The 23,669-nt window shown below is 49.9% G+C and overlaps 6 protein-coding genes and 1 non-coding gene across 13 annotated transcripts; 5 read left to right on the forward strand and 2 right to left on the reverse strand.

Moving 5' to 3' along the window:
* The first annotated feature begins 959 nt into the window (after positions 1–959).
* On the forward strand, positions 960–3,396 carry ncf1 (neutrophil cytosolic factor 1). 2 transcript variants are annotated; one of them, XM_077740769.1, is made up of 11 exons: positions 960–1,060; positions 1,137–1,217; positions 1,294–1,369; positions 1,708–1,873; positions 1,948–2,000; positions 2,082–2,204; positions 2,262–2,369; positions 2,441–2,558; positions 2,639–2,749; positions 2,835–2,998; positions 3,073–3,396. In XM_077740769.1, exons 1-11 carry the CDS (start codon positions 989–991, stop codon positions 3,234–3,236), a joined length of 1,236 nt encoding a protein of 411 aa, XP_077596895.1. In that variant the 5' UTR covers positions 960–988; the 3' UTR covers positions 3,237–3,396. The 2 variants fall into 2 exon arrangements, with proteins under 2 accessions (XP_077596895.1, XP_077596896.1); XM_077740770.1 differs by having other exon boundaries at positions 2,441–2,546.
* A 35-nt stretch (positions 3,397–3,431) lies between these two features.
* Positions 3,432–3,503, reverse strand: trnaw-cca (transfer RNA tryptophan (anticodon CCA)). The gene has a single exon. It is a non-coding gene; the product is annotated as a tRNA-Trp (tRNA).
* Positions 3,504–4,127: 624 nt separating this feature from the next.
* st6gal1 (ST6 beta-galactosamide alpha-2,6-sialyltranferase 1) lies at positions 4,128–9,879 on the forward strand. 4 transcript variants are annotated; one of them, XM_077741234.1, is made up of 9 exons: positions 4,148–4,379; positions 5,230–5,287; positions 5,931–6,137; positions 6,400–6,765; positions 7,140–7,413; positions 7,503–7,600; positions 7,665–7,766; positions 7,907–8,081; positions 8,159–9,879. In XM_077741234.1, the coding sequence occupies exons 3-9, from the start codon at positions 5,946–5,948 to the stop codon at positions 8,428–8,430; spliced, it is 1,479 nt and encodes a 492-aa protein (XP_077597360.1). In that variant the 5' UTR covers positions 4,148–4,379; positions 5,230–5,287; positions 5,931–5,945; the 3' UTR covers positions 8,431–9,879. The 4 variants fall into 4 exon arrangements, with proteins under 4 accessions (XP_077597358.1, XP_077597360.1, XP_077597359.1 ...); XM_077741233.1 differs by having other exon boundaries at positions 4,149–4,379; positions 5,230–5,308; XM_077741232.1 differs by lacking the exon at positions 5,230–5,287 and having other exon boundaries at positions 4,128–4,379.
* Positions 9,880–10,408: 529 nt separating this feature from the next.
* Positions 10,409–12,275, forward strand: timd4 (T cell immunoglobulin and mucin domain containing 4). Its single transcript, XM_077741089.1, has 8 exons — positions 10,409–10,502; positions 10,803–10,978; positions 11,055–11,217; positions 11,288–11,371; positions 11,579–11,631; positions 11,718–11,838; positions 11,916–11,949; positions 12,097–12,275. Exons 1-8 carry the CDS (start codon positions 10,430–10,432, stop codon positions 12,179–12,181), a joined length of 789 nt encoding a protein of 262 aa, XP_077597215.1. The 5' UTR covers positions 10,409–10,429; the 3' UTR covers positions 12,182–12,275.
* A 221-nt stretch (positions 12,276–12,496) lies between these two features.
* On the forward strand, positions 12,497–14,667 carry pgap2 (post-GPI attachment to proteins 2). The gene is made up of 6 exons (XM_077740112.1): positions 12,497–12,810; positions 13,230–13,398; positions 13,752–14,001; positions 14,061–14,167; positions 14,257–14,365; positions 14,431–14,667. The coding sequence occupies exons 2-6, from the start codon at positions 13,231–13,233 to the stop codon at positions 14,559–14,561; spliced, it is 765 nt and encodes a 254-aa protein (XP_077596238.1). The 5' UTR covers positions 12,497–12,810; position 13,230; the 3' UTR covers positions 14,562–14,667.
* Positions 14,668–15,186: 519 nt separating this feature from the next.
* Positions 15,187–17,728, reverse strand: rhogb (ras homolog family member Gb). Its single transcript, XM_077740114.1, has 5 exons — positions 17,591–17,728; positions 16,099–16,154; positions 15,809–15,949; positions 15,567–15,737; positions 15,187–15,480 (listed from the first exon to the last, which is right to left on the reverse strand). The coding sequence occupies exons 3-5, from the start codon at positions 15,935–15,937 to the stop codon at positions 15,205–15,207; spliced, it is 576 nt and encodes a 191-aa protein (XP_077596240.1). The 5' UTR covers positions 15,938–15,949; positions 16,099–16,154; positions 17,591–17,728; the 3' UTR covers positions 15,187–15,204.
* A 239-nt stretch (positions 17,729–17,967) lies between these two features.
* On the forward strand, positions 17,968–23,331 carry LOC144212331 (stromal interaction molecule 1-like). Of its 3 annotated transcripts, XM_077740110.1 has the most exons (16): positions 17,968–17,984; positions 18,071–18,216; positions 18,570–18,785; positions 19,196–19,303; positions 20,030–20,160; positions 20,229–20,343; positions 20,417–20,528; positions 20,617–20,732; positions 20,880–21,054; positions 21,355–21,532; positions 21,593–21,760; positions 21,839–21,939; positions 22,017–22,252; positions 22,384–22,470; positions 22,594–22,660; positions 22,731–23,331. In XM_077740110.1, the coding sequence occupies exons 3-16, from the start codon at positions 18,782–18,784 to the stop codon at positions 23,122–23,124; spliced, it is 1,992 nt and encodes a 663-aa protein (XP_077596236.1). In that variant the 5' UTR covers positions 17,968–17,984; positions 18,071–18,216; positions 18,570–18,781; the 3' UTR covers positions 23,125–23,331. The 3 variants fall into 3 exon arrangements, with proteins under 3 accessions (XP_077596236.1, XP_077596235.1, XP_077596237.1); XM_077740109.1 differs by lacking the exons at positions 17,968–17,984; positions 18,071–18,216 and having other exon boundaries at positions 18,515–18,785; XM_077740111.1 differs by lacking the exons at positions 17,968–17,984; positions 18,071–18,216 and having other exon boundaries at positions 18,516–18,785; positions 22,597–22,660; positions 22,731–23,329.
* The last annotated feature ends 338 nt before the right edge of the window (positions 23,332–23,669 follow it).

Below are 23,669 nucleotides of genomic sequence, written 5' to 3' on the forward strand. Positions count from 1 at the left end.
TGATGAATAAATAACGGCGAGTGCGCCCTCATCTATAAGTTGTGTTTGTCACGCTGGAAAGTGAAGTGGGTCAGGCCAGGATAAGATTGCACTTCCACTTTTGTCTTGATCAATGACACGAATTTATCACAAAATCTAAATAATACTAGTATACTCGTCTCAGGTCTAATTAGTAAGTGAAGGCCTGTATATCCCTCTTGTGGAGGTTCGTGGGCATTGCAAGCATGTCATTTCTATATCGGATTGTTTTGGTGTTTTAATATCCAACAGGCTATCAAATGACAAACTATTTAGCATTTTGAGGTTATTGCCACTGTAAACCAAATGCAAAGTTTTAAATAAGCTGCAGTGAGTCACTTGTTGTTAGAGATGCTTCTTCTATATTTGTTAGTTTGTTAGTTTCCCCGTGGGAATGAACAAGTCAGACTTGACATTTGGGGTTTCTCACCAGTTTTGCTTCCTTCACTTTTTTCTTTTGTTTTTTTTTTTACTTCAAGATTTTGATCTTTAGCAAGCGGATGTTGGCTTGGCCTGGTGGTGTGTGACTTTCTTCCTCTTGCGAACAACACATCGACGACGAGAGGAACGTTCTGCCTCAGCAGGCAAATTCAAAGCCTTTTCCTCAACAATGTCCTCCATCTGTTTTTTCACATCACCTCTCCTGCAAAGTGAACTTGAATCAATTCATTCAAGCCCGAGTTTTGATTTCTGGCTTCCGTGACCGACCGTTTGACTTCTTCTTTCGTCCAATCCAGTCCTGTTTTCATCCTCAAAAATAACATTTTTCATGTTTCCTTTCTTCACAATGGAGAGTTTCATGATACTTTTTTGCTCTGAAAGAGGAAGTCACTTTCCTAGCGTGATAGTGACGCAATGGAGGCGGTCTCATCTTGGCACAGGGCCGAAGGTACTTAAAGTCGGGGAAGCCTCTCGGCATCAGTCCGTGTTCTCCATCCATCCGTCCGTCCGTCCGTCCGTCCGTGTCAACATGGCAGACGTCTACATCCGCCACGTGAAACTGCTGGGCTTCGAAAAACGCTTCTACCCGAGTCAGCACTACGTGAGGCCCGACTCGGAAAGGTTCCCGGCCATCTTCTCGCTTTTCCAACGCCGGCTATTTTTCTTCTCTCCTTTAGATGTACATGCTGCTGGTAAAGTGGAGCGACCTGTCGGAGAAATTGATCTTCAGGACCTATCCTGAAATCCACACTTTCCACGTGAGTGTCTTTTTGGAAAGCAAAAAAAAATGATCAAGATAAAGATGACTGAAATATGGTGGATTGTTGTTTCCAGAAATCACTGAAGGAGATGTTTCCCATCGAAGCCGGTCAGATCGAAAAACGGGACCGGATCATCCCTCCTCTGCCAGGTAGAATCAGAACTACCAACCTCCGTCAACTTTTATGTTTTCATCAGGGCTGAATGTGGCTTTTAAAAGTTCCATTTGACTTTGTACAACGAAGGAATCAAATCAATAAGCTTTCTAAATCTGTACATTGGCCGCCATCGAAATGAATCTGGAATTGGAAAGTTTCATTTGAAGAAGCGCTTGCGTTTGGACACTTTTGACTTCTCTTTCTCCATCCGTGTTGATTGATGCAAGGCGGAAGAAGGCAAAGCCACAAAAGCCCCCTTTTGCACAAGTTTGGACGGCGCTCCATTGCGGCGCTTCCTCACTAATACTAGTACTAACGTTTGTCCGTCTAGCGCCACGCTGGGTGGAGAGCCAAAAGTCTCGGGAAAACACGCAGAGCACCCTGAGCGGGTACTGCCAGGCCCTGGTGGAGCTGCCTCCGCACATCTCGCGCTGCCGACACCTCAACCTTTTCTTCAAAGTGCGACCGGAGGACGAAAAGCCGCCGGCGCCCAACGCGTCAGTTTCACAAGCTCGCCCATCGTACTCGTCCGCTTATTTGTATTAAATATATATATATTTTTTGTGTGCAGCGGGAAAAAAAGTGAAATCTCCTTGGAAACTAAAGTCAACAACAACATTTCTGGTAAGAAATCAAGAAAAAAAATGGATTTTAGCCTGTTCAAAAAGATCCATTACGTCTAGCGTCTTGTCTTGATTTTTCCAGAGATTTCCGGGCCCATCATACTGGACACATACAGAGTGATCGCCGACTTCACCAAGACGTCCAAGCACGAGCTCAACTTGCACACGGACGATTTGGTGGAAATTGTGGAGAAGAACCAAAATGGTGAGAGACCCAAAAGTCCCCGATTATTTCTATGTTCTATGTTCTTTTTTGGTCTAGGCTGGTGGTTCTGCCAATGCGAGACCAAACGAGGTTGGGTTCCGGCCACTTACCTGGAACCGCTGGACGGGCCCGAGGAGTCCGAGGAGGCGGAGCCAAATTACGAAGGTAGCGGCTCCACCTCCGTCCGTCCTCTCCGTCCCGATCCGACGTCGGAGCCGTCTGTCTGTCCCCCGTAGGAGAGCTGCACGTCACGGTCCGAGCTCACGTGGCCGAGACGGAAGATGAGATCTCGCTGCAAGTGGGAGAGACCATCGAGGTTATTCACAAGCTTTTGGACGGCTGGTGGGTGGTCAGGTACATCAAAGCAAAGAGCTACAGCAAGTCATTCGACCCGTTTTACGTCAGCCGCTTTGCTTTCCCATCTTTGCCTCCAGGAAAGGTGAAGAGACGGGTCACTTCCCCTCCATGTTCCTCCAGAAAGCGGGCCAAGGAGACCCATATCACTTTGCCGAGCAACCACAGGGACAGAAACCTCCGCCTCGCAGGTCCGAACATCGCGCCGGCTCGCCATCACCTCGGCCAATGTCACGGCAAAATAATTGAACGAGGGCTCGGCCCGTTGACTGGCAGGTCCACCATCAAGAACGCCAAGAGCATCCACGAGAGAGGCCGGCAGCGCCTCAGCCAAGAGGCCTACCGGAGGAACAGTCGCCGATACCTGCAGAAAAAGGACGGGCGCTCCAGGATAGCCAAGATTCCGGAAAAGTCGCCTCTGAGGGAGCGCAAGAATCAAGGTAAACTAAAAAAGCTAAGCCTTAAAAAAAGTTCATTGTCAAAAGCCAAACGCCGTGTGAACCAACCCACACAGGGAACATTCCTGAGCGGCAAAGTTTGAGTTCAGAGGGCCAGCTGAAGCCAGAGGCCCCGGTGGTCCCCCCTCGACCCAGTCCCCAGCTCATTCTGGAACGCTGCACCGACAATACCCGCAAAAAAGTCAGCTTCCGCCACTGGGAAGGCAGAAACAGCACCTAGAGGAGACCGCACTCGTCGGCGTCCCGCAGCTTGAACAAATTCTTTCTTTTGTGACCTTTGTTGCCGTGAAGGCAATTCCTTTCCCTGACCAGAAATACAGCGTAAACTGCTTTGTGCACCAGCAACAACGACAAAAACGTAATAAATGCAACAAAACCTGGCCATTCTCATTTTAGGGATTGGAAAAAAAAAATTTGACCCCGACGTGATTTGAACACGCAACCTTCTGATCTGGAGTCAGACGCGCTACCGTTGCGCCACGAGGTCTGTGCGCCAAACCCCACCAGAGATGGTGATATATAGAAAGTAAGACAGCGAGATATACAATTAATATTCTAATAACGTTCATGATAAAGATGTCTGCCTGCACAAGCCTAATGAAACACAGAAACAAGGGACACATGATGCATTCTCTCATTGAAAATAGCCAACATTAGCTAGAACATTTGCACCACCTAGTGTGGCTTCAGTTGTTACGTGTGAATATATTTTGACAGCTATAGGTTAGATGAGGTTTAAGACAGTAAATTCGTCAATAGAGATGTGCTTGTCCCTCTTCATTCCCCATCCTTTCCCACACTGCAACCATTTAAATTCGTATATTTTGTCTTGACGATGCTATACTAACCGGAAAGCGACATTCAGAATAAACTACGCCAGCAAGTGGGAAGACAAAGTTGGAAACCTTCACGTGGTGTCTCCTGAGAGGCCGCTCGCCGCGCCGTTCGCAAAACTCGTCGACACCATGACGACACAGTTTGTATTTTTCAAACTATTTTGGTTTCGAAAACGATCGGATTTTAACGGATAGCTCCTATTGTTATTTCACCAACGACGTGAAGCTCGGCTTTTGTTTTGAAAAACAGACGAGAAAAGGAGCGCGTCCCTTAATGCCGGGTACTTGACTCATCCTTGTCCTTCTCCTCCTCCTCCTCCTCCTCCCGTTGGTTTAATGGGGGCTGTTGTTTCTCGGAATGCGTCTTGGTGCCTTGTGGCAGCTTTTGGCAAAGCTTTCGACGCGATCGTGTTTGCACCGGTGATGGGATGCCTCCGGACTTAGTGTCCTTTGAAAGGGAGCCCCAACCGTGCGAGTGCGGGGCTTTGCTTCAAGGGTCGCTCGAGGAGCATCACTACTTGACACAGGTCTGTCCGTCCGTCCGTCCATCTATCTATCTGTCTGTCTATATATTTTTTTGCTATCACGTCCAGGGTTTGATGAAAATAATACTAATAATAATAATAAATAAAAAAAATCACATGTAATCTGCAGCCTTTGCATAGTCATCTGTGGCCAAATATGAGTAATATGTGGCACAGATTAGTAATCTGTGGGTACTATGATGCACATATGACTAATCTGTGGCTACAATTTAGTAATTGATACCCAAAATTTAGTTATTTATATCTACAGATTTCAGATATAACCAAATATAATGAAACAGTAGGTACAGATTACATATGAAAAGTAATCATCCATAACCACAATTACTAAACTGAGGGTACAGTTTACTCATTCATATATTTTTCTCTAACAATAATTTATGTAGCATTACATTGTGGTCACTAAAAAGGGTCGCAGGGGGTGCTAGAGTCTATCCCAGCTGACGTTGGGGCATAAGGGGGAGGGACACCCTGAACCGATGGTCAGCCAATCGCAGTCTCTCCATGCACACTGAAAAATAGACTATTTTTTTCTTTACGTCATTCCAGTTCTACATTTTATTATTATATATAGTATTATTATTGTTATTATCATCTGACATTTTATTTATTTCGGTCCTAGAGCAGAATCTAAATCGTCAGTGCATTTAAATTTGTAGCGACCCTGGGCCACCATTACCAGGGGATTTCAATGGTCTGAGCCGCCATTACCAGGGGGAAAAAAACTAACGGACGTGTGGGTTTTTTGGAGGTGTCGAAATGTGGGTCAATGGGCAGCGCTGGATTGTCATTGAGGGATCATTTCACCACGTACGTATCTTTGTGTTGCCAGGAGGGATGAGAGCAGCGCAAACAACAGCGCAGCGTTTCTAAGCAACAACACAGCCGACGTACGTACCATGGGCTACAAGGTATACAAATAAATCAAAGAATTTGAATGAAGAAAAAAAAAGAAAGAAAAAGAGCCAGTCCTCTCATTCCAACGGCTTTATTTCATCCCCGATCATTGAATCAGCACGTCAAAACAACTCCTCTTCTTGGGAGCATCCCGTGAGAAGTGTGCTAATTAGCATGGCTAACAGACATCATTCATTTCCATGGAATTTAGAGCAGGAGCATTTTTGCCCAAAATGGAAACGACAAGTCACGATGATGCCACCTGCGCATTGGTTTGTCTTCCGCGGCCGTTCCAAAGAAGTCTTTTTGGCCCCTCCCCCTAAAAGAGTCCACGTGCAAAGTCAGGGAGGGATGATAAATTGTGCACTAAACGGAGCCTGTTCACTTGAAATGAGGATTAGCGCATGTGAGACCAGCAAGTGGTTTGTTAATCCGCCGTCACGGCCGTGACCTCCAGCCGGCAAAAGATAAATAGGACACTCCAGTCAAAGCAAAAATGGAGCCTTGGCCTCCACAAAGGTTTCTTGCCTTTTATTTTCATCCTCCCAGAGGTTAAAATGGAAGCAAATCTGCGCGCCGTGTCCTCTTCTGCATGAGACCACGTCTTTTTTCCCAGTTTTGCTTATTTTTGCGCAGATCCCGGGGGCGGCGATGGACCGGGTGAGCCTGCTGTGGCGACTGCGTCGTCGCGCCCGTCGCGGCGTCCTCTGCATGACTTTCTTCTGCGTGTCCATGGCGCTGCTCTACGCCCTGTGCGCCGAGAACAGCGTGCCCGTCACCGACGCCATTTTCGGCGTGCGGGCCCGGACCCGGGCCCAGCCTCGCACGCACTCTGCGGTCAAGGTGGGTGTCTTCCGGCGGACTTCCTTGGACGCCGGTTTGAAGCCATTGTTCCGATGGCTCTCTGTTTGTTGAAAATACTCGCCGGCTAGATTGGGAGTCGTTTTGGAGTCACTCCCGGTTGATTTTGGTCCCCAAAAATATATATTACGGGTCTTGCGCGTGCCTTTGGAAAGTTGATGACGCAGAAATTGAGATTTTTTTGGGGCTAAAGTGGGTGACGATCACTTGGATGAAAGTTATCTCAACGCCACTTCCCCATCAGGTGCTGCGAGGCGGTTCCAAGTCGGCCTTGGTGGACCCCAAAAAGCTCCCCGGAGTGGTGCCCGGCGACCCCAACCGCCCCATCCCCGTGCTCTCCTCCCCCAACCGCACGCTGGAGCCCCGCGGGGGGCAGCGAAAGGCGGCGGCGGCGGCGACGACGACGGGCCGAGGCTTCCTGGCGGGCGTGCTGCCGCGCCCCCTCCTGCGGGCGCTGGACACCCTCTTCGGGGTGCGTCGGCGGGGCCGCGGCGAGGGCGGGGACAGCCGGCTGTTTGAGATGGACGGCCTCCTGGGAAAAGTGTGGAACGAGAACATGTCCAGCGACATGCTGGGGAGTCGCCTGAAGAAGGTGGTGGGCAACTACAGGGTCAGCCATTCCATCTCTTCCATTGGTTGATTTTCTTGTCTTGCTCGAGGCTTGTGCTCATTTCAAATGAACTTTTTCAAATGTTCCCATCAAATTCCAACTGTCAAATAGGCTACAATATTGATTTTTTTTTGATGAATCTTTAAAAAGTATAGATTCCTACATATATGCCCTGCGATTGGCCGGCTACCCATACAGGGCTGCACATTGTTGGCTGGGCTAAGTTTCGGCACCCCCGGCGACACCAGTGTAATGATAATAATAATAATAATTTTAAAATATTTTTCTTAATACTTGGATAAGGTTTTTTTTCTTCTACTCGCCTGCTAGCGACAGTAAATGCAGTGATTTTTGTTCCTACCTGTCTGGCGCAGGCGATGAACAAATTTGGCGTGGAGTCCGGCGGCGCCGTGGCGGGGGCGCCGGCTGCAGGCGGTCCCGCCTTGAGCGGGCCCGAGCTCCTGTGCCAGATCCGTCGGAAGGTGGAGGTGTCCACGCTGACGGCCGACCTGCCGCCTTTCTCGTCGCCGGCCTGGACGTCGCAGCTGCCGGCGCGCCCCCTGACCTCGGAAGTGGGGCCCTTCCGGAGCTGCGCGGTGGTCACGTCGGCCGGATCGCTGCGCAATTCGGGCCTGGGAAAAGAAATAGGTCAGTGGTCTTCTTCTTCCTTTGGAATGACTTCTCAAAAGAACATTGTTGATTTGCAGCAGTTCCTAACGTTTTGCCCGAAACGCCAGATTCCCACGATGCCGTGCTGCGTTTCAACAGCGCCCCCACCGCCACTTACGAGAAGGACGTGGGTTCCAAGACCACCCTGCGCCTGTTCAATTCGCAAGTACGGTGACGCTCTGGTGGCGAGACGGGAGACTCTGCGGGATCCTAACGTCCATCTCTCGCAGGTCATGTCGGCGGACAACAACCACTTTCTGTCCAGCTCGCTGTACAGCACGGGCGTGTTGGTGGCCTGGGACCCCGCCCCCTTTTCTGCTAACCTTACTGAGGTGGGACATGGTCTGACAAATATTATGTCTATTCTATTGAATTTGTTCCAAAAAAAACAAACAGTCAATGTTGTCCAATTTCAATGATCAAAATAGCATGCCGTTGGTGACTCAAGGGGCCTTTCTGCCTTTTCTTGCAGTGGTTCAACCACACGGATTACCCCATTTTTAGCCAGTACCTGCGCTACAGGCGCCTGCACCCCCAACAGCCCTTCTACATCCTCCACCCGCGCTTCCTGTGGCAGGTGTGGCAGCGAATCCAGGACAACTCGGCGGAAGCCATCCAGAAGAACCCCCCTTCTTCGGGCATGCTGGGTAAGCTAACGCTAGCTAAGGGAGCGAATGGCCCGAATGGCCACTCGATATAAAGTCTTGTTGCGCACTCCTTACAGGCACGGTGCTGATGATGTCCATCTGCGAGGTGGTGCACGTGTACGAGTTCCTGCCGTCGCAACGCAAGACGGAGCTGTGCCACTACTACCAGCGCTTCTACGACGCCGCCTGCACGCTGGGCGCCTACCACCCGCTGCTCTACGAAAAGAATCTGGTCAAACGCATGAACCGGGGGCCCGACCGCGACATTTACACCCGCGGGCGCGTCACGCTGCCCGGATTTAGCAGCCTGGCTTGCAACGCCACGCCGGCGGCGGCGGCGGCGGCTTAATTTCAATGGCTTCCATGAGCTGGACCCTTACCATTCAAAACTCTTTCAACCTGTTTATGGGAAAAAATAGTCACGGTCCCTTTTCAAAAAATACCTGCTGTATGGTGTTAAATTGCCTCCACCAAAATAATAATAATAATAATAATAATAATAATAATAATGTGGTGCACTGCTGCCAACTAGTGGACGTTAGTGGTAGTGCGGCCACCTATTGTTTATGTCCACCCAAAACACGCAAAAAGATTGAGAGATTTTGAATGGAAATGGCAGATGTTTTGAAACACTTCTCTTCAAAAATAGACCTAGTTTCACTTGACTTGAATAGATGGGTGGCGGTAATTTAATCTTTGTCGGCATGCAAATTGTTTACTGACTATAGAAAGAGTAGGTACTATATTTTTAGGGAAAAAGGACTTTGAGATACAAAGAATTGTCGAATGAAAAGGGGAGGAGTCAAATAATATGCCCTTGCATGTGGGCGAGAAGGGGGGCCATTTATTCTGCATGATTTTTAGAGGAAGAAAGGGCAGAAATGTTGGTGCCAAACTGAGGCCGTCATCCTTTTAGGTATGCCCTTGCATTTTCTTGGACACATTCAATCAAATTACACGGCCACTATCTTTGATTTTGATATTCTCTTTCTTTCTCTTTGGACCGTTGCGTCCGCTGAGAATTTCTTTTTTGTTGATTTGAAGAAGGCACTAACTAGTACGCACTTTGTATACATTTTGTCAAGTCCCGCTAGTAAGCCAAAATTGTCCTGAAAATTCCTTTGCTACATTTGAGCCAGAAAATGCTGAAAATGCAGAAAATGCTGAAATGTCCTTTTGTGTTTGCAAGTGCAGCTCTTTTGGATGGAAAGAAGTATTTTTGAGATGAAACATTTGTTGAGTTTTGGAGGGCCAACACAGTTATTTTGCTCACTCCAAAAAAAATGGACTCTGATATCAAAGTTGTCTCTCCCAGTTCTTCTTCCTTTTGGATTTGTTTCTGTCCATTTGCCGCTCACTTTTTGCCGATTTGTTGAAAAAGAAAGCACTTCTGCTCCCCAATAACAATTGTATTATTTCATTTAATGTATTAAGAAGGGGTTATTGCGAGATAATCATAGCCTTTGCTAAGGTTTGTTTGTTTTTTTTGTTTGTTTGTTTTTTTAAGGCTAGCAGCGGACTAATTGATGAATTGATGTGTCATTTCTATGCAGCCACCTTGCATGCTTCACTCCTTGTGCACTTTGTGGGAAGCCTTTTTTGTTTTCCCTCAAAGAAAAAAAAATGTCCTTTCCGTGGAAAGTCCTCTTCCGTGTTCCTTCTGGTGTTTTCCAACGTTTTTCAAACGAAACGCACGTATCCGTTCCCGTCCCGACGTTTGCCGAGAGGCGGCGGAAAAACAAAAGTCAACAACTCACTCACTGCCTGCCTGAATAATAAAGTAGAACGTGATGGTTGAGACTGACTTGGTGTTTGATTCCTAAAAGCTGACCTTCTTTTCTTGACAGCGGGCCAAAGCATCTTCCATATTTTGTCCAAAAGACGGGATGGAGAGACGGACCCAAATCGGCTATACGTACAAAAGGACTTTGTGTCCATTGGACGGAGTCAATGGTGGACTGTGTGGCCACAAACTAGTCTATTATTTGCCTGGCGGTCACTAAATGCGCCTTTCGGCCCTCTTTTACGACACGGCCAGGCATTCCGATGTGTGACGTCCGAGCGGGACCGTTGACGTCCAATCGTGTGCTTGTGGAAACGGCTGGGTGGTTAATACGTAGACGTCCGATTCCATTTGACGTCCTTCAAATGGACGGGCCGCCCGTGGCCGTCCGCTTGAGACGAAGTTGTGGAGATTGGAGAGACACTGGCCACATTGAAGGACCATCAATGGACTCTTTATGATTGTCCAAAACGCCTCCTCACAAAAGGCACAAACACACACACACCCCCAGCCGGAGTGTGTGAGTGTGTGTGGGTCAGCGGGGGAGACACACACTCACGCAAGGATGGCGTCCGCGTCGCCTCGCCGGCGTCTCACGTCTGAGACCGTGGCCGCCATCTTTCATCTCCTCCTGTCAGGTGAGATGCCGACTGATTCCATCCCGACGGAGAGGAAAGGATGACCTCGCATCGTTAGATTTAAAAAAAAAACGTTGTTTTTGTAAAGTTAGAACCTAAAAAAGGGAAATCTACATTTATTTAATATTCCTCTGTTTTTAGGTTTTATTTAGTGAGACTTTTTCATACACAAGGACAGTCAACGTTTTGGATCTAGTTTAAGAAAAGTATTATTTTTACTCATGAGTTACATTTAAAAACAGCATAAATTCTTAATGTCTGATTCTAATTTGCATTTGTCTCCTCTCGGTGTCAATCCAGGTGGCGTCTTTCCCAGCTCCTGCTTTAAAGTGAGCGAAGGCGCCGTGGCTTCGTTGTCCTGTCAGTACTCGGTGAGGCGTTTCGGCTTGAGCCGCGTGTGCTGGGGCCGCGGCTGCGGCACCCTCTGGTGCAGCAACATCCTGGTCCAGACCGATGAAAATGGGGTCATCTCCAAGGTCAAACAAAAAGGTCAAATGGTCTTTGCTGCAATGTCCCACGAAGCTGGAAAAGCCTTTTTTGTCCTCGCCACAGGCGGAGGACCGATATCGTCTGACGGGAGACGTGCTGGACGGTCAGATGGACCTGGACATTTTGGACGTGAGGCGTAGCGACAGCGGGCCGTACTGCTGCAGGGTGGACATCGACGGGCTCTTCAACGACAAGAAGGTCATCATGAACCTACGGGTGGTCAAAGGTAGGACTTGCCCAGGCGCTCCGTTTGCGGCTCCACCGGCACGGACGTCTACCTTTCTTTTCTCCGTCAGCTTCGATCAACGCTCCCACGACGACCACGCTGTCCGCGACGACGACGAGCGCCACTCCGGAAACGGAGGCGCCGACTTCCGCAGGTGGGTTTTCTTTCCGACCGGTCGACCTCAAACCTTGGGCATCCATCAGCGTCAATGGCAGCCAATGAGCCAATCACCTCTTTATAAATTTCCTCCACATCTCTTTATCCATTCGGACCTCATCTTGACCTTTGACCTCCTCCACCTCAAATCTTACCCTCTTCTCCATTTCTATGCCGACATCTTCATCCTTCTGTGCTCTGGCAGTCACTAGACCAATGAGAAGGAACTGGACGACGCCACGCTCCACCGTCATCAGCGTGAGGAACCATTCCTTTCCTTTCCTTTCCTGGATGCCTCTACTTTGTGACGCTTCATCGGTTGGTTTGAATTTGAAAAATTCCAGGCGGCGGAACGGGCTCCGGCGTCACTCTCCCTCCAGATCAACGTCCCGGTCCTCTCGCTGTCGCTCTCGCTGACGGTTCTGATAACGTTGGCGGGCGTTTTCTTCTCCCTGGCCTTCAAGCGTAGGTTGCCGTCCGACCGATAACTGGAAGAAGAACCAGACCCGGAATGCTTGGCTGGTGGTTTGTTTTGTTTACAGGTGGCTTACGCAGACCGACTTGGAGGCGTGGCTGGTGAGAACCACTTGTATTTTGGGGACGGGTGTTGTAACTTTTCCAACAAAGAAAAATAGGACGGGGTGGCCATTGTAGTCCGTCCGATAGGTTTGTGAGGCTTTCAAAGAGCTGCCGATGATGGGAATTTAACCTTTTAACCTCCAGTTTTTCCGGTGAGGAAGTTCCTCACATCATTTATGAGATCAGGATGAGAAGACCAGTTCAGGAGAACATCTACACGCTCGACTAGACTTCATCGGTGCGTTTTTTGTTTGGAGCAATCTTCTTGACGGAAATCATCTTTTCTTACTCTTAAGCTGTGAATAAACGTACTTTTGGTCTAATGCTGTTGCTGACATTTATTTCCCTCAGACGTTTTATAAAATTCAACAAGTATATTTGTACTACAAAATGACTGCTTGATTAAAACAACAACAACAGGAATTTCTTCATTGATTTTTTCTATCCATTTTCTAATAATTTTGAGAACACTGCAACAAACAAACGGGAAAACACTGATCCAATGCGAAGGACTAGTGCGCATTTAATTTTGAAAAAGAATTGTGTGGGTTCCGGAATAGATTTGTATCACTTGACAAGGATGACCATTGATCGAAAATGTAAAGGGAGAATTTAGAAAAGGCGGCGGACTAGCGTCACTTTTTTGTTCTAGCCCGTCGTTGATTCGACATGACGACAAGGGACCCTAAATGCGGCTATTGTACCCAACTTTACCACATTGCCACCACATTTTCCTCCGAAACTAGGCAAACTATTCGGAAGCTACGTTAGCCTGGAAGCTAAACCAGGCTAACTTGTGTGTTCAGTCGCCGAACAGTGCGGAATGTCTCCTGATAGCAATCTTGGTGAGCAATAAAAGTGAGTACTTTATGTTTCATTCTTTTTAAATATGACACTAAACGATGGTGTGGTCGCGTTATAACGATGCACTTCATGTCTTCTGACCGAATGACCTCACTTGGTCGGATTACACGTTAATACGAAAATGAGCAATGACATAATCATGGATTCATTTGTAATTCCTTGGCATTTTCGATTTAGGACGCCAATTCTAATGGGATTCTAATAAAAATAGAACATGCAAATGAAAGACAAGTGCTGCCTCAAAGCAACAATTGGCAGCGTTGTACAAGTTTCCTCGCGTCAATGTCTGTGTGTGTGTGTGCGTGATCAACAATAAAAGTACTCACCAAGTTTCTATTGACGGCGTTAGACGTCCAATTTAACCGTCAGTTGGCGTGCTGGGCTTGACGACTGGTCGGCGTTTGTTTTTCCAGGATGCTCCACCTGCCTTACAGCGTCTTGGAGCGGGATCAGCCCCTGGTCCGGGTTTCCTACACGACTTTTGTGGTGTGCATGCTTCTTCTCCCGGTCTTCGGCCTCATTTTGTCCCTCTTCATATCTATCATTTACCATTTCGAAGACGCCAACTACACGCACTGTCACGTAAGTGTCCGCAAAAGTCAAATCAATCAAAAGCAATTCCGATTGGAACTCATTCCACGTGGACTTTCCGAAGGCTGATAACATTTCGTACAACAATAGGGAGACTATTTTTCGTTCATTTGTCAAAATGGCCACTTGTCTCTATTCTGTTTTGGATGTCTCCCTCAACACAACACACCTGGATCTAATTCGAGCTTTTGGCAAGGCTGCACTGCACATCACTTGATTGCTCTGCCAGAGGAGGGAGCTGTTCAAAACAGAGTAGATCACAGACTTGGTGGACCGAACCAGGACCAGATTTGACCCCCCACAAATGATTTTAATAACCCTGTATGTTGATGTAACCCCCCCAGGTGAGCAACTACCTCCCATCCATCAGCGCCGCCATAAGCCGAGTGCCGGAACTGTACATTTGGCGCTTTTGCATCGGGCTGCACTCGGCGCCGCGCTTCCTGCTGGCCGCCACCTACTTCTCCTTCTACCGCCTGCGCTTCGCCGCCGAGTTGCCGGACCTCCTCCTGAGCTGGCTGGCGTTTGCGTGCAACCTGGCCGAAAACACGGCCCTCCTGCTGCTCACTTACGTGGCGTCCACGGAGGACTACGGTGAGGACAGGGGCAACCCACTGGCGAAATGGCGTCTTTAATTTGTTTCCCGTCTGCAGAAATTCACAAAGGCGCCTTCGTCACGTTCATCGCCAGCTCCCAACTCTACATGCTCATTACGTGTAGGTTGTGGTACGTGATTAAGAGTCACTACGTGAAGAGAGAGGTAAATTTGCCCACGCTGGACGGACGGACGGACGGACGGATTGGATGGTCAGGGTTTTTGATTCCCGAGGTCATCTGTTTACGTGTCAGGAGCTGATATCGTACCGGTGGAAGGTGCGCTTGGTGCTTTTCAACTTGAGCTGCTGCGTGGCCGCCGCCTACTTTTTCAGACGCCACAACAGACACTGCGAGGCCGGAGGTGAGTGTCCCGTCGAGGCGTCTCGGAGAGTCTGTCCGCCCTTGACCTTTTGCGTCCGTCCTCAGTCTACACGCTGTTTGCCTTCTTCGAGTACCTGGTGGTCTTCTCCAACATGGCCTTCCACACCACCTCCATCTTGGACTTTGGGAGAGAATGGGTCACGGTGGCCTCCTTGCCCGAAGACAAACGATACTGACGTTCCGCCGTGGCAAAGGATTGCTTTTCTTTCCTTCTTTTTAAAAAGTCTGTTGATAAAAATAGAAGTGTATATAATTGAAATTAAAATTTCCAAAGATTCTTTAGCAACTGACTCTTGGATCATTTTACTTCCTTCCATTCATTTATTATATGCACACCTAATGTTCAACTGGGTCGCAGGGGTGCTGGAGCCCGTGCTAAGGAACTTTTGGCCATTTATTTCCATCTGAAAGAAACGTGGTTGAGATGTAATATTTATTGAGAGATTACAGGCCTTTTGACAGCACCTCTGGGGAAACGTGGCTTTTCAAAATGCACGGCAAGTGGCGCATTTCCTTCAACTGCCGGAGAGGAAGAAAAAAAAAACAACAACCTAGTTGTAGACAGGAAGAGAAAGCGGCTTCCCGCCTGCCAGGAGTTGCCGGAAAGGCCGGACAATCGGCGCCATCTTCCTCCGCGGGAGATCTTTTTCAGACCCCTCGTTTCAGAAAATGCTGTGCTATTTGCTTCAATTGAGTCTGCTCCTGTGGATTTCATGTCGAGGGGCAAATTAACTCATTGGATGTCATGGGGGGTCAGGAGGTTCAGTTGCTTTTGGGCCATTTTCCAAAGAGTCTGGCCAGCGGCGTGGGTCCGCTTTCTCAGAGTAGAAGGCAAGGTTTCCTGGCCACGACGGGCTCCGGGTCCAGGTAGGCCCTGACGGCCTCGGCGAACACGTCCTTGATGCCGTCCTGGTTGAGGGCGGAGCACTCCAGGTAGCGCACGGCTTGGATCTGGCGAGCCAGCGCCGCGCCCTGGTGGTGCGTGATCGGCGCCTGGTTCTGCTCCTTCAGCTTCCTCTGGGTTTCGCCGTCGTTGCGGAGGTCGCTCTTGGTGCCCACCAGGAGGACGGGGACGCCGGGGCAGTGGTGGGAAACCTGTGGGGGGGGGGGGGGGGGGGGGGGGGTTGTTCTTATGGTCGGGTCCTTCCGTCTGAGACTCCGCCCCGCCCTCGGTGGCTTACCTCGGGGTGCCACTTGTGTTTGACGTTCTCGTAGGAGGCCGGGCTGGAGATGGAGAAGCAGATGATGAAGACGTTGGTCTGCGGGTACGACAGCGTCCTCAGGCGGTCGTACTCCTCCTGGCCCGCCGTGTCCCACAGGTTGAGACTGATGATCCTGTTGTCCACCGTCACCTGAAATCCAAGCCTGTTTTAACAAGGACTTTATTCCATTCCGGGGGTGTGGGAGAAATCTTTTGGCCCACCTGGCTGCTATAGTTGTCAAAGACGGTGGGGATGTACTCTTTGGGAAAAGCTCCAGTGGTGTAGGAGATGAGGAGGCAGGTTTTCCCCACGGCGCCGTCGCCCACCACCACGCACTTGATTGTCTGCATGTTTCAAGCCACCTACGACGGACAAACGTCACGCTGACTGGGTTTTTTTTTCCACCAATGTCTAGGTAGAGAGAGCTTTGTCTCGGTGAGAAGGCAAGTAAGAGGATCCCCGGTAAGCAGATCCCGACATGAAAATGGCAAAAGTCAAATAAACAGTTTACCTGTCCACCGGATTGGATTAATTGGTCAGAGACTCATGACATCCCATCATCTTCACCTGTGAGAAGAGAAGAAAGTATACTGTTAATATACATTTAGCAAAAGGTTTGAATGGATGAGATATATTTAAGAAGGTAGTAGTACTTCTTGCACAATGCGTGCAATTTCCTTATTTTGAAACACACGTTTGAGGGGGAATTTTACGGCTCTGTTATTCCAGCGCACGTGCCGTCAAAGAATGAAATCCAGACTTTGAGAATGTGGGAATGCTCGGCCCGGCCTCCCGGGACCCATGGATCTGACCTCGCCCAACCTGATCCCAGTCCTGCTGGAAGAAGATTTACTAACAGCTTTACTAACTGGAAAGCTAAAAGGGAAGATAGTAAAAGAAAAATGTCTGTCTATAACCCGAATGAACGAACGTAGACGGCGAAAGACGTGTTGAAATGTCGTCCTGTCGAAACTTAGACGTTGGACTAAAATAAGGAAGCTTTTGTGAAGCAAAAAGTCCTTGCGGTCTCATTTTGAAAGCAAATCTCCAGTGCAGTGCCACACTTTGCCATCCATTTCCCCTTTTTAAACGGCAAATGGATGAAATGAATCATTCTTTCATGGGAAAAAGGACAACGTTGACTCTTTCCGGACTTGCAATGACTTATTGACTCTCAAAATAGAATACAATTTATTTGCCAATCGATTAGCCCCAGTTTACGCGTGATTAACGCTGGGCAAATATTTGGCTAAGCGAGGTGACCCGCGACAAAGAGCGAGTTTGCCGGCACTTGAGATCAAGTGAGCGTTGCTTATGAGGAAGTGAGTCAAATTAAAAAAAAAATGTGACATTTCCTTCTGGTCAGCTGAGATGTCTATTTTGTATCTGCTGACGTGTTGAGGAACTCATCACTTCTTACCAAAGACCCACCATGTCTAATATTAGTTTTCTCCATTATCCTATTCCGACGGGAGTCCTGTTGGACCAGTTAACGTGTCCGTCCGTCCAGTGGATGGGACAGTATTTCATCTCCTGAACAATCGGGCCTCTCATGGCGCCGCCGACAATAGAGGAACTAAATGTGTGTGTGTGAGTGTGTGTGTGTTGAAAGTGAAGCAGGAAGGCTTTGCCTTGGGGTCCTTAACTCTATTATTCCCCCCCATGGTAAGATATGTCCAGGGAGGGCGCAAAATATTGTCCCCTGAGCAAAAGTTGGGCCCTGGGCTACACGTTTGATTATAGGGCAAAGTTACTACATAGTCCATGTAAAAAAAAAAAAAAGGAACAATTTTTAAAGCAAGTCTTCTACTACCTTAAAAAAGTGAAGCTTTGTCATAAAATAGCCCAATTTGACCATGCTACAGTATCTTGGCTCATCCACCAGGACAAACAACGTATAGTATTGCAATATTGTGCTACCCGGGCAGTAATGTTCAAAATAAGTGGTGGTATCATTTTCACCAATTTCAAAGATGAAGCAAAAGAAAAAGTTTGTCACTCACCCGTCGTCGGCCTGGTCCGATCACACCCGCGCCGTTGCTTTCGTGCGATGTTTGTGAGGGACGGAGTGCGTGCGTGCGTGCGTGCGGCCCGCGTGTGTGGAGGGGTGGAGCGCCAAAGCAACAGCAACAACAGCAGCAGCAGCAGCACAAGGCGGAGGAAGAGGAAGTTTACTGTCCTCCACCACGCTGCCAATGAGTCCTGACTGCCATCAGGAAGTACTTTTGGCGGACCTACTCCAAAGAGACTAGATCCGCTTTGAGGGCCACCTGAGAAACATACATTGGAGTCACCATCATGACCAGGATTTTCTCTGAAAAGGACCATTCCCTATCTATGGATGGCTTCTCAATGCCTGCTCTTTAGATGTTTCAAAATGATGAAATATATAGCTGGGTAAGGCTGTATATACAGTGTCGTTTGGTGGTGAAAATGTGCATACCAAGAGTCAGGTCCATGGCATTTTTGCTTTTGACCAACAGGGGGCAAACCCTGACTGCGGCCAAGTCATTTCAATGATGCCTTCAGTGCCACACGCGCAGTCAGGAAATAAGAGAATTTTGACCAGACAACAGCAGCGCGTCAACTGCGAAATAGGAATTTTGAGAAAAGCATCCCCTTTTTCAAGGTAAAAGACTCGTACTTTTTGTTGGGAACATTCACCCAGTCAGAATGTGGTGACTTGAAAACTATTTTTGACATTGTCGTAGTGCATATTCAAAGAGCTCATTTACAAGTTGAAATGGAAGTGTTTTTTTTAGTGCGTTTGAATAAACGGATGGAAATGACACCATGACGGTGATTATGACTTTGTAAGTTTACTCTGGACGAATGATTAGCATTTACAAAACCCGTGCAGCGGGAACTTTCAAAGGTTTTGGCCGCTGGCCCAGAAAGAGGAGCAAATGTTTTGGGGGTGAGGCTCCGTGAAGGCAGCACGAGCCGATCTCTTCACTCCTTTTTGTTTTCTTCCCACCGCAGCTGTCTGTCTGACTGAGTTTGCCTCTTGGCGAACAAGTGCCAGATCGCCAGGCGGCTTCTTCTACTCATTGGTGACTTCCGCACGTTCGGATCTGATCGGATCGGATCGGACGGCGACGCCCCTTCCTTCCATGGATTAGAAGAGGAGGAAGCCAGGGACGGACGGTGACTGCCTGTCTGCCTGCCTGTCTGCCTGACTGCCGTCGTCACACATGAGTGAGTGATGACATGACTTGACATGACTTGATAACTAACACTTTTGTGGCCACATGTCACATAAGGTGTGTCAACATGCAGCTCAACCGTTGCCCGACTTCCGACCACTGGCACAAACTCTTTTTTTAGGGGGGAAAATGGAAGATTTATGGATGACGTAGTGTTCTAATCACCAAGGTCGAGAAATAGAGCCAAACAACCAAGTCTTTATCTTTTCAACTTTCTTTGAAAGACAAACTCATGCTATCTGCAACTCTTCCAAACCATAAAAGAACGGTCTCAACTCTAAGAGAAATGTCACTGTGTATAATCTCTAAAGGGAGCTCTCATGTTCTCACTCACTTTGTTCTTCTCGGGGAGGAAGTTTATTATTATGAATAATTTCCTGTTTTGTGTACCCGTCACACCAGATATGGCGATGGCTTTTTTGTGGCTTCTGTGCCTGCTGAGCGTCGGGGTCGGCCGGGGCGATCGGGCCCAGACCGATCGCCAATATCAACGTTTTCGCCAAGACTCAGGTATGTGGGGCGGGGCCGGAAGGGGTGGGGCGTGGTGCATACCTGGACCAATTATTTAACCATGGACAAATGATTTGACCACGTAGTACACAGTAATATTTTCTACGGCTGTCAATACGTGCGCCGTCGTTTGAACGGAAGTGCAGAGCGTCGGCGTGACGTGTGCGCGCCGGCGATAGTCGGCGGTTAGCCCACCGCCACGCCGCGACTTCCGCGCCACATTACAGGAAGCCAACGTAGGGACGGAAATAGACTAAAGGCCACTTTTAAGACGACCAGAAGGCCATTTCCCCGGAGAAATGGCGGCGGACTGTTGTGTGGTGTCGGGAAAATACAAAGGGGCTCATGCGAGAGAGAGCAGCCGCCAAGTTTGCGCGTCTCTGATTTACGGTGTTTTAGTTTGCTTCCCGGACAATCCATCCAAATGACTTGAAATGTGCGGCCAGTGTCTCTGCTCTTTAGTTTCTATTATGGTATGTGAGCGACGACGCGCGCGCGCACACACACACACACAAGTGAGTGATGATCCAGCCTCTCTCCAGAGGCCCAAATGACCAAATGTAGGCATAAACTTCTGCCTGTGATCTGTGCAAGTCCATTTAGTTGTCATAGCGACCAAGATAGCCAAAGTAAAGGGGGAAGGGCTGCATGCTAACGGCTAACCCTAACTAAAAACATGAATATTATATAATATATAATAAAGTGTCTCAATTGTTATTTTTTTAGAGTTGTGCACCGTGGACGGGCCACTGTGCGAGGACGAGAACGCCCTGTTGAGTTTCGAGGCCATCCGCAACATTCACGGGCTGATGGACGACGACGCCGACGGCACGGTGGACGCGGCCGAGACGGACGAGGTGACGCCTTAGACGGGGAAATGAAAGTAAAATCGACTGACCTGTTTGCGTCTCGACCTTTTCCAAAGTTCCTGCGGGAGGATCTGCAGTGTCACGACGCCAAAGCCAAGCACAGCAACTTCCATCGTGCCGACCTGCGCATCAGCGTGGGGGACATGTGGCGCACCTGGAAGAAATCCGAAGGTGGAAACATCAAATCTCAAAGTACTTTAAAGCTTGACAGAAAATTGAAACATGGCCAACGGTACGTTTTCAGTGTACAACTGGAGCGAGGAGCAAGTGGAAGAGTGGCTTGAGCTGAGCGTGGAGCTCCCGCAATACGCCGTTGGCTTCCGGCAACACGGGCTGGATGGCAAGGCGTTACCAAGGTAACACTGACCTGTACGTGTCGCGGTCTACGCGCCGGGAGGACACGCCTCCGTGTACTCATGACGCTTTTTTAAATTTTTTTTTAAGGCTGGCAGTGAAGAACGCCACCCTGACTGGGACGCTTTTGAAAATTTCCGAGCGCAGTCACGCTCAGAAGCTGCAGCTGAAGGCTCTGGACACCGTCCTCTTTGGACCGCCGCCAGGTATGCCGAGCACGGCGCTATTTGTTTTTTAAAAAGACGTGTCCGGCACTAACAACGTCCAACCAATCTGACGCCAGGGCGTTAACAGAAATGTTTGAAATCTTGTTTATATAACTCTGCCTGCTTGTGTGTGCGTGCCACAATTAGTCCGGCAGAACCGTTGGAAGGACCTGGTTCTGGGCGTGTCCGTGCTGGCCGCGCTGGGCGGCTGCTGGTTCGCCTACGTCCAGACCAGGAGGTCCAGGGACGACCTGGGCAAGCTGATGAAGGACCTGGAGGGTCTTCAGAGGGCCGAACAAAGCCTGCAGGACATGCAGGACAAGTGAGTGGAAGGAAAGTCCTTTTAAGGACGACGCCGAGTAGACGAGGGGCTCCCTCTTACAGTCTGTAGCGCTAGAGGCGTGGGGGGGATTAACGGTCCCGGGGATTGTCCGCTGCCGTGTACTCAGCTGCTCGACAGATCCCGTGCCACTCCCTCCATTGGACTCTTGCGCACTTTGGTCCTTACGTGCCGGGCGGCGGCGCCATCTGCTGGCGCGCCTTTAGAATCGAATGCCCGTCTTCAAATCAATCGTTTGGAAGTCAGCCAGAGCTCATTTTTTTTTGTGGTCGTCGTGGCCAGGCTGCAAAAGGCCCGAGACGACCAACGCTCCGTTCAGGTGGAGAAGGTGAAGGTGGAGGAGGAGCTGAGGAACGAGATCCACTGCGCCAAGCAGGAAGCCCAGCGCCTGCGGGAGCTCCGCCGGGGCCCCGAGAACGAGCGCTGTCGCCAGAAGTACGCCGAGGAGGAGCTGGAGCAGGTCTGGGATGGGGACCGTGGCCACCCTGGCTCTCGGTCCTGACTGCTGGGGGCCCCGCAGGTGAGGACGGCGCTGAAAAAGGCCGAGCGGGAGCTGGAGTCGCGGGCTCGCCGCTCGCCACCGGAGGCGCTGCAGACGTGGCTGCAGCTGACGCACGAGATTGAAGTTCAGTACTACAACGTGAAGAAGCAGAGCGCCGAGAAGCAGCTCCTGCAAGCCAGAGAGGGGGTGAGTGGACGGACGGCCGCCACGTCGTCGCCGCGCCCGCCGTGTCGCCAACGCTACACGCCCTCCCTGACTTTCCAGGCCGAGAAGATCAAGAAAAAGAGGAACTCTCTCTTCGGGACCTTCCACGTGGCTCACAGTTCCTCCCTGGACGACGTGGACCACAAGATCCTCTCGGCCAAGTTAGCGCTCTTTGCACACGGTACTACCGGCGGGCGGCAGGTAGGCCCCGTCCAGACGGCGTGCGTCTCTCCCGCAGACAGGCCCTGGCCGACGTGACGGCCGCCCTGCGGGAGAAGTTGCACCGCTGGGAGAACATCGAGTCCCTGACGGGTTTCTGCCTGGTGACCAACCCGGGCCTGAGCGCGCTGGCCGTGGCCCTCAACCTGGAGCCGTCCTTCCTGGGCCTGCGTCCGGCCAGCCCGCAGCACCTGCTGCTGTCCGACGACCTGGACGACATGGACGAGGACATCCTGTCGCCCGGAACGCTGAAATGTGAGTTGGCTTTTGGCTGGATTCTTCTGGAAAGCTCATTTTGGGGCCAGGTGGCTTCCTCTAATTCCTGACAACCATGATAGTGTCTGGGGTTTTACTCTTTTGTCTCTCTCCCGGTGGGGTCTCCTCAGATGCAGCCTGGCAGATGGAGCGGCGAGTGAGTGACCTGTGGCCGCTGGGCAGCATCGCGGACAACCATTCGTCATGGAAATTCTCTGGTGGGTTTGTGGCCCGTCATCTTTTTTCCAAGTCAACCATGAAGCCAAAGGGCGCTCTAGCACTTAAGATTCGAGTTGGATCTTGTGTCGTGGCGCAGTACGTAACACTTGGCATGTGTCCAGCAGCTCAGAGTCTGACCCCCCTGCAGCAGAGGATGGGAGATTCCAGCGTGATGTTCAGCTCTCAGAGGTTAGCCCCTTTTTGGAGTGAGAAAAAACGGAGAGAGTAATATCTGGATAAAGTTTTCCTTGACACGCAGGGACACGACGGACGGCTCCGACTCGGACTCGCCCCTGCCGTTCTGTCACGGCCCGTCGGCGAGGCCTCCGCGGAGTCGGACCCACGGGATCGCGGCAGGAGGAGGAGGAGTAGGAGGAGTCCTGGGGAAGAGTTCCAGCCTCGGGGAGCTGAGGGGCACCCCCTCCTCCTCCTCCTACCCCTCGACGACGGGCGTCCTGGCCTCCTCCTGCTCCACCCGCTCGCTCTATTTCACGGCCGAGGGCGCCGACAACGCCGAGGGCCCCGCCCTCTACTCGGCCGTCCCCGCGACCCTGAGGCGGAGCCTGGCGGAGGAGGGGCGCGAGGAGGGGGACGCGGCGGGGGGCGGCCGTCGCAGAAATGCCTTCAAGACCATTTTTAAGAAGAAGAAATAACGTGAGAGATGAGAATTATTTTTGCCATATGTCGTGCAGCACTAACTCACAAATCAGGATGTGTGTGTGTGTATGTGTGTGTGTGCGTGCGTGTCTGAGGCAGGATGTGATGTCAAGTGTATTTACTCCGAGCAAAGTATTTATGCAAAGAAAAGCATTGTTGAAGAGAATGCCCCCCCCCCCCCCCCCTCCCCAACCTCCCTTTGGTACAAGTCCACATTTCAAATGTTGTGTAGTATTAATAAATGATATAACTGCAGTAAAGACAGTGCCCGTATTTTTTGAAGTATCTCATTCTGAGTGTTGACTTGACAGAATTGTAAAAAGAAAAAAGAATGACTTGAATTCTTCACATGAAAGTAAAGGCCAAGTGAAACTTGACAAAGTATATCCTACTTGTCGGACACGGTAGAAGTGAAAATCCTTTTTTTTTTTGGCCTCAAAAGAGGCAAAAGGAGAAGTGAAAGTGCTTGGTGGTGGTGGTGGTGGTGGTGAGCCAATTTCCCTGGCAGGTGGAGACATCTTTCGGGGCCGTGGGTTCCTCT

The sequence above is a fragment of the Stigmatopora nigra genome, chromosome 19 (genome assembly GCF_051989575.1).
Source record: "Stigmatopora nigra isolate UIUO_SnigA chromosome 19, RoL_Snig_1.1, whole genome shotgun sequence".
Classification (NCBI taxonomy): domain Eukaryota; kingdom Metazoa; phylum Chordata; class Actinopteri; order Syngnathiformes; family Syngnathidae; genus Stigmatopora; species Stigmatopora nigra.